Raw genomic sequence first — 8,923 nt, 5'->3', positions numbered from 1 at the left:
CATTTGTTATGATGCGTAACCATGGCAACAAGGTGTTTTTTTTTTTTAACAACCAGCTGATTAACATCTCAAAAACTCAAATACCTCATCTACGGCCCCAAATCCCAAATGAGTTGAAAAGGAGGCGCCGTGGTTGAATTCCCATCAACCTGGTGGCGGTGCTCGAGTACCTGACCGCCAAGATCCTGGAGCTGATTGGAAACTCAACTCATGACAATAGGAGGACCGGGATCATCCCCCGGCACCTTCAGCTGTCTGTTTGTGGTGACAAGAAGCTTGGCAGACTGCTAGGAAGAGTGACCATCGCTCAAGGAGGAATTCTGTCCAGCATTCGGAAAGTCCTGCTGCCCAGGAGGACCGAGAGGCCCACCGGATCTGACAGCAAGCTGGATCAGGGTTGATGGATCGGTATCTGTGGCCAGATTCTTCGGATTCGCTGCAGGAGATCCTTCCTGCCCACAGCTATCAGCATCTATAACTCTTGAATGAAACCAGGATGACGAGCTACGACAACACTTGATTTCCCTTTGGGATTAATAAAGTGTTTTTGAATTGAAATTGAATTGAATTGAATTGAAACACTAATGCCACCAAAATAAACTGGAAGTGGAGAACAAATTTGTGCCAACCATTTGTAACAGAAGTAAAGGAAACTTTATGGTTGGGTTTCCGAAGATTAGAACGCCGTCCCAGCGAGGCAGAGTGATGCTCTGAACATGAGGTCAACGAAGCACGTTTAAAAGGCAACAGAGAGCAGCGCTGCTGTCACATTTGTGTGATAAAACACAGAAACCTCAAGCCTTCCAGCATACACTGTCACTTTTCTAAGAAGGCGATCCTCCGTTGTAATTCATCCTTTTTCTTAATCTCCGTGTCCGAGATGAAAGATGAGCGAAGGCCAGCAGTGTTTAAGCCAGGATTTGGGTCTCTGCATTGGGTTCTCCCCAGTGGACCAGGAGAAAGGGGATGTCAAGGGGTGACGTTAGCGGAGAATGGATAGCTGCCGGCCCCAAAGCCCCTCGTTTGCTCTCTAACTTGCTCACATTAAAGTGAGCTCTAATCACTGCGGGGACTTGGCCAATGATGTGCTTATCAAACGGCATATTTCAAAAAGGCATCTTAAAAGGCCCGAGGGCGAAGAGGCAATAAGAGCACATTTGTATGTGGATGAAAGAGAAAAGTGTAGACAGACCTTGCATCAGAATACAGCAGGGGAAGATCATTAGCATGCCTAGCAAAATATGCATTACCACGGAGAAAGAGAGAGAGGTACAGTCAAAAAGAGGAGAGACTGAGGTGGCAGTGAGGTTTCCGAGGGCTGTGGGAGATGGAGCGATTGTCTACCATGTTCATTTCTTTCTGTTTTACAAAGTTCCCAAAAAGAATATGAGAACAAATAGATTTTTGAACAAAGGCAGGAGCTCTTGAAGTGGAGGCCCGCTGGGTGTGTGAGGTGGATCCACTGTGGGTTACAACGGAGTGAAACCACAACTCATCCGTACCCCCAAAATCTGTTCTCACTCCTCTGACGTCTCCCCAAACCGAACACACCCAGCACGTGAGCTTTGATAAGGAGCTTCAAATCAGAAGATGTGACAGGACACGCAGGCTTTCAGCAATATTGGCCTGAAGTTCTTGTGTTCTGTTTACGCACTCCAAGTCAGGCCGCAGCCTCCCCATGTATGACTAACAGTGGGTGAAATACTCTTAACTATGAAAAAGGGCTGAGAGAGCACAGTCTGTGGTTTTCTCATCGAGACTTTCCAAAAGTGTGGCAATATGAGAAAGTTTTTAGAGCAAAAGCTGCTGAATGGCTCTTTATTTGCTGGCAGCCACCAAAATAATACTACAAACAATGACGGGACGTGACAGAATCTTATTTTTCTCATTTTAAAGCCACACAAGAAGTCTTGAGATTTTCCCTAAAGAGCTCGATAAGCTTCGAAGTAAGAAGAGTCATCATTTAAACATCAAGATGATTTATATCGTTGCGATGCTGATTTGTGTGATGCGCTCCACTTATGTGTGCGTGCACTTCAAATATTTATAAAAGAGCGACAGTGGTGTAGGTGGCATGCAGGAAAATGAACTAATGTTGTATTTTCGGCTGTTTCTTTCTGTTTTGGCTGATGCATACATTTACACAGAGTGTGTTCAGGTTCACCCAAAAAATACATAAAAAGATATCACTTTACAATAAGGCTCCCTTTGTAGATAGCTAATAAATAGTTTATAGATACATTAATAATTCCTTTATAAATGCTTCATAAATCATTAATAATAGTTTATTATGCATTAATTAAGGGTGACAGGCAGTTTCTTGCCAAATAGTGAGCCAGATCTGTTCACATTTCATCTAGAGTTGTTATTTAATTCAATTCAATTGAGTTTATTTATATAGCGCCAAATCACAACAGACGTCATCTCAGGGCACTGAACAGAAACATTCATACATAAAAATAATAATTTAACACTATTTATCTGAGGAGTAGACTGCTTTGAGTTTAACGCCATCACAGAACTCTCATCTTGAGCAAGCATGAAGGAGACAGTGGAAAGAAAAAACTTCCTCATGAGGAAGAAACCTTTAACAGAACCAGGCTCAGGACAAGCGGTCATCGGCTTCGACCGGCTGGGTTTGACAGGAACAGGAAGGAGGAACAGATACACAATGGCAGGTCAAGAATCACATGTTAAAATAGAAATAATATCAAATGAAATCTATTCAATTTTAACAAAAATTATAACAAGCCAACCCTAACTATAGGATTTATCAAAAAGGAAAGTCTTAAAACTGGACAATATGTCAGCCCTATAGACAGTATCTATTATTAGTATATTATAATTGTTGTTGTTGTTGTTGTTGTTGTTGTTGTTGTTGTTGTTGTTGTTATTATTATATTAAACATTTCAGACTAAGTTACTACCTTGTGAGCACAATAAGTATTTCAAACCTATTTTTTAGCATATAATATTGTACTTTATCACTGCAGTATAAGTTACTACAACTAACATACTTATAATGCAGTGATAAAGAACAATTTTATATTCTAACAAAATTAGGTTTACAAATGCTTATTGTGCTCACAAGGTATTAACTTAGTCTGAAATGTTTAATGTAACAATTCTAGATGAAATATATAGAAAGAGATTTGACTCACTATTTGGCAAGAAACAGGTCAGTTTTGTCTCTTTCTCACCCTTAATTAATGAATAATAAACAATTATTAATTATTCATAAAGTGTTTATAGAGGAATTAATGATGTATCTATAAACTATTTAGTAACTATCTATAAGGGCAGCCTTAAAGTGGTGCCAATAAGAATAGAAGAACACTGAGCTTCATCCCAGAAACGGAGAAGAATGGAATAAATGTAAGTCAGTTACTCTCCAGCCTCCTGCACACACTAATAAAAACACAACTTATCTGACTCTGTTTGGAAATTCAGGATCAAGAGACCAATTATCTTAATTATCCTCTCTTTCCCTCCTTCACTCTCATCTTCACTTTTTTCTTCTTCTTCCTGCGTTCTATTTTAGCTGTGTTTGCATTTGTGAGTGCTTTGGTTTGTGCATTTCGCAACATGAAATTACTGCAAAGCTCATGAAGAAGGGGGTTCATGTCGGCTAAGAATTACGAGCCGTCTCGTTTCTAAACATGGAACGAGAATTCCTTTGCCTTGGGAACTCACCGGCAGCTGAACAAAGATGCTGCGCTGAAACTCTCATACCCTGCTTTAAAAATCCAAACACACAATTTAAAGCTTTGGGGAACAGTGCACGGAAATGAACTCGCTCACTAAGATCTCACTCGTTATTCGTGAGAAAGAGGGCAATTACATGTCTTGCTGATTTCACCTGCAGCCTTTGAAAATGACCCAGCATGCATAAGGACAAGAGCATAACCCCACCTAAAGGCAGTTTCTCTGTCAGCACACAGATTAAATCGAGGGACGAGTGTTTAATCCAGAGTGCATCATGAAATCTGAAATAAAATTGAGATTTTGATAAGCGGAATATCTTCAAGAGGATACATCCAGATAGGAAATTGCTCATCTTCAGAGATTACTGCTGCATGTTGGTGTTATCATTAATCTATTATTTTGCTCAGAGAAAATAAAGATGGAAGTGAAGTTTGATGCTTTCCATAAATTAAAGCATGGTCCCTCTGTCATGTGAAGCTATGCTATAATTCTGATGATTTGCGATTAATGATAAGAAATGTGACGTATAAAAAAAAAAAAGTGATGTGATGATGGCAAATAAAATGTTTAAAAACAGAAGTTGAGGAATAAATTCTGGAAACAACGCATCATATATATTTATGTTTTTATTTATATTTTATTTCTGGGAGGATATCTTGTACACCAAATATCCCATTGGCAGTTAAGCGCATTCAATGTGTTTAGAAGCCAGAAACAGTCACTTGTTTTAACAAACACAAATACAAAATAAAGATAAACCACAAAATAATGAACTGCATGTAAATAACATACAAAAGAATCCCATGCCTACTCAGTAGGTAACTTCAACATTCCAGCTCTTGAAGATGTGGATATTTACATGTAAGTTTTACAAAAATATACTTTTATACTTTTTAATCCTTTTGTTTTCGTTTTTTTGCTTACATTCTGACAAAATGAAGCGGTGCCCTCGTAGCAAATCCTCTGTTTGTTTGTTGTCTTGCTCTCCCCCCACTACATTCTGTAACAAAAATATTCCCTCAACCCTTAAGGCGAGATGCAGTGCATCCTCTTCTCACGTTCAGCCGAGTCACAACATCTGCAAGGCTTCACAAAAGGCACCGAATAACAGGAGTCTTGTTTCATTTGTCTTTTCCAACAAAAAAAAAAAAAAAAAATTTTTTTTTTACTATTTCTGTTTTTTTTATAGAACCAAGCGATATGTCACATGTGAGAAGGAGATAGTACCAGTGGAATGATATTTACAAACAGAAAGTAACGTCACTCTTACTCATGCTCGAATACTTAAGTGCTTTTCTTTTTTGTTTTTTTGTTGTTGTTTTTTTTCTTTTCTTTTGCAAACAATGTCAAAACGTGTCACAGCATCATCACTACAGAATAGAAGAAGTATGTAGAAAATATGGCCTCGGTCACTTCAAATAATACAATGCAATATGCAAAGAGTTGTTCACATCAGTGGTACCAAAGAATGATAGAACAAAACATGGCACATGTACAATATACATAGCTTATGTATTTTATTCAATGTCTTTTAAGTGAATGCCTCAAGGACGGACGTGCTTCAGCACTACAACGCTGGCAGTCTGTGTCTCTCGCTTGTTTGTTGCGTTTGTCTTTTTGTTGAGGGGGTCTAATAGCACAAACCCGTCAGAGCTGCTTTCTACTCCCTGTTTCTGAAGTCCCTTATACATTTGAAGTGCTCTATTTGTTTTACAAACAAAGAAAGGAAAAAAAATCCCTTCTCAAGTTGTATTGTCCTTGCCTGGTCCTTGACACGTGTCTCGATTTTATCTTTCAGGCAAATCTTAGGATTCACCTGCACGGGGAGCAGGAAAGTGCTTTTTGGAGGAAGAAAACGAAGTCCTTTTGATGCTGATTTCTTTACCCTCTTTAAAAAAAAATCTCTTGCAGAAGCAGAGTATAAAAGTTTTTTCTGCTTCTTTTCTAACAGATCTCGATTGTTCTTGGGGAGAGGGTGGTCTGCATGTCTGACAGCGGGGTGGGGATGGGAGAGCTGTAGATGTTTGATGCAACCGAGGACGGGAAGGAGGAGGCAACTTGGGACTGAAATGTGGTGGACATGGACACCGATGGGTAGGTGGTGGCGATGGAGGGAGACGGATAGGAAGTGTGGACAGGAGAGGAGTAGCAGGAGGTGACTGGAGAGGAGTATGAAGACACTGGAGAGGGGTAGGAGGTGATGGGAGAGGGGTAGCTGGAGGACGGCGAGGCGGCTGACGCCGGTGCTGATGTCACTGCCACAGCTCCTGCCTTCTCTGCCTTCTTGTCCTTCTGCCGTAGGTGGATCTTTGTGTGCCTCTTCCTCTCGTCGCTGCGGGCGAACTTGCGTCCACAGATCTCGCAGGCGAAGGGCTTCTCCCCGGTGTGAGTGCGTATGTGCGTTGTCAGGTGGTCGCTGCGGCTAAAGTTTCTCATGCAGATGCGGCACTGGAAGGGTTTCTGACCTGTGTGGATGCGGATGTGACGCGTCAGTTCGTCGGAGCGTGAGAAGCGACGATCGCACGTCTCCACCGGGCAAGCGTAGGGCCTTTCGTGTGGTGGTGTCTTGCTTGGGCGGGTGGGGTACTTTCGCATGCGACTGGGCTTTATCAGCTGAGACTGGTAGACACTTTTTATGTCCTGAGAACCAGTCTGAGTGGCGAAGGCTTTGATGGTGGACAGAGGAGTGAGAGAAGGCTGGCTTGACTGACTCTGGAAGGGTTTTTGGTCCGGGGGCACCAGGCTGATCTCCCCCTGCTGCTGTGGGAAGAGGTAATCAGGAATCATGGGTACGGGGAAGCTGCAGGTCTTGTTGTTGGGGTAGGCAGGGGGAGGGTACTGCGCCGGTCCAGATGAGCTGGGGAAAGCCTGGCCCTGGTCTGGGAAGATGTCAGAGTTGGGGCTGGAGTAGGTCGGAGCGGCCGAGTAGATTGGGTTGGGCTCACTGTGGTGAATTGAGGAGCTGAGGCTGGAGTTCTGCGATGTCGACGAAGTTGAAGAAGAGGTGGAGGAGGACGATATGGCTGAAGCGGAGGACGAGGCGATCTGTGCGGAGGCAGAAGACGAGTTGGACGTGGAAGCAACGCTGCTCATCAGATTGGTGAACAGGCCCAAGATGGGCTCCGCCCAGAGGCTGTTGCTGCACGTGCTGGCGGGTTCAAGGGTGAAGCGGCCAGTGTAGGAGATGGGGGGCAGCCTCTGGGAGGGGTAGCTCTGCTCCACTGGCTTCTCGCAGCTGAAGGGGATTTCAGATAAAGTATCTGCAGAGAGCACAAAGAAAACAATGACATTAATCAAATTGTCCATGTTTAAAAGTGCACATGAGGAATCCTGTCAGAAACGTCAGGTTCCCCCGCAGACCCTCCAAACAAACTCTTTCCCCTCAAAACTCTCCGCTACATCAACAAGCTGCTGTAGCAGCATACAACCTCATTCACCCACACTTTCTCGGTTTTACTCTCATTTTCTGTCTTCCTGTGTTGCACACACAACACGCACAGATTCCTAAAGACCATCAGAGCAGAGGAAATTGATGAGTGGAACTGCAGTTCAGCTGAATTTAAGATTTGCATCTTGAGCATCTAAAGCATGCTGAGTGAGCACGGTTTGGAGCTATCCATCACTTGTTTTAAGAGTTATTTCATTTTGTTTGTGTTCAGCAGATATTTACTCACAATTTGCTACAGTTGTCTCTAACACAGCTTGTAAAACAGTTAACTTCCAATATTTAAAAAGCTTCATTCATTCATTTTTTAAACTGAATATAAATAACTTTTTTTTAAAATAAATCTGTTTATTTATATCATTTTCGTGTCTAAATGCAATCAGCTTAGAGAAAATGTGTCAATTTTAAAAAATTTAAAAAAGAAGCAGCTGTCTTACCTCCTGCAAGGTGGTCGTACTGCTCTCCTGGCTCGCCGGAGCCAAAGCCTGCACCTTCGGGTGCAGAGGCGGTGAGGAAGGGTGTCCCCGCAGTACCGAGCATCATCACCTCCTCCAGCTTGGGGTAGTTATCCAAGGGGGAGTGAGGGAAGCTGAGAGGCTCAGAGATCTGCAGGGTAGGGAGGATCATCTCGGTCTTGGCTGCAGCCATCCTCTGCTGGTGCTGAAGCTGCGGGGCTGGTGGCTGCTTGTCGCGTGCAGAGGAGGGGGAGGCTGGCAGAGCCTCGCAGGTGGACGAGATCACTCACAGAGCGCTGATGCTGTTCCCAGCCTTCCTCCGATCTCCAGGTCTCCTCGTGTGTGTTTTTTTTTCCCTCTTGGAAGTTAAAGAAGAAAAAAAAATCCGCTTGTCTTTTTTCAACCAAAAATTAAAATGTCCTTTAAGCTCATTCCCTAAAATGAATCAAAATGAATCAACCGATCAACTTTGACTTTCTTTTTTGTTGTTGCAATAACTCAAGCAGGAGCGTCTTGGATGTTGTTTTGAACTGACTTGTTACTTTTTGCTGTTTTGTTTCTCGGTTGTGTGTTTGTCTCTATCTCTGCTCTGACACTTGCTCTTGTCGGCTCTCTGAGCTCTATTGGAGCTGCGAGGTTTCCCGCATATTTATATCCTCTCGCCGTGACGTAGATGTCCATATTAGGAGAGGAGGAAGTCCATATTTAGGCACTGCAGTGGAGGACACATGACGCCGGCCCAGCGGAGGGGGAACAGAAAGTGAGACTTCATATTAAGCGCTCGCAGTAAATTGCAAAGACACCGACCTCTCTTCTCTCTGTCCCGAATCGATGCGTCTTCATGGCCGCTCGGCTCGGGCGGACAGCAGCATCATTCTCCCTCTGTCCCGCTCGCGCCATAGATTTCATTTGGATTTCCCATCTGTGCTGCAGGCTGAGCCGCCGCCGGAAAGCCCTGCTCCGCCGTGCCTTATAAGGTCGTGACTACATAAGGACCTATTCCGGTGGGTTTCCAGTTCCCTTGTCCTTATTTGGGACTTCCTGAGGCAGCTCGCCTGTTTGGCAGAGAATGAGAGGCAGAGAGCGCAAATCACGTCCAGCGATCACAAAAAGAGGCAGCGGCGCCTTTTCTTCTCTTTGAAAACTGCTCAGTTTATACAGACGAACAGCTTTATTGCTTTTGTTTACACCTTGTAAAAATGTTTGTCACATTTCACCTGGAATTCAAGTCCTGCGCGTGGAGCAGACCTGTTTTTAACCCTTTCGAGAAGTCCAATAAGTTTAAAGCGCAGTGACCCACAACGGGTTTAAACCCTGC

General features: G+C 43.4%; 1 protein-coding gene across 1 annotated transcript; it reads right to left on the bottom strand.

Annotated features, from left to right (window-relative positions):
- Positions 1-4,835: 4,835 nt before the first annotated feature.
- egr1 (early growth response 1) lies at positions 4,836-8,224 on the bottom strand. Its single transcript, XM_037675327.1, has 2 exons — positions 7,588-8,224; positions 4,836-6,965 (listed from the first exon to the last, which is right to left on the bottom strand). Exons 1-2 carry the CDS (start codon positions 7,796-7,798, stop codon positions 5,650-5,652), a joined length of 1,527 nt encoding a protein of 508 aa, XP_037531255.1. The 5' UTR covers positions 7,799-8,224; the 3' UTR covers positions 4,836-5,649.
- Positions 8,225-8,923: the final 699 nt, after the last annotated feature.

Source organism: Nematolebias whitei, chromosome 4, assembly GCF_014905685.2.
Source record: "Nematolebias whitei isolate Nwh7 chromosome 4, NemWhi1, whole genome shotgun sequence".
In the NCBI taxonomy this organism is placed as follows: domain Eukaryota; kingdom Metazoa; phylum Chordata; class Actinopteri; order Cyprinodontiformes; family Rivulidae; genus Nematolebias; species Nematolebias whitei.
Note: the sequence above shows the minus strand (reverse complement) of the source record. Positions and strands in the feature narration are given on the sequence as shown.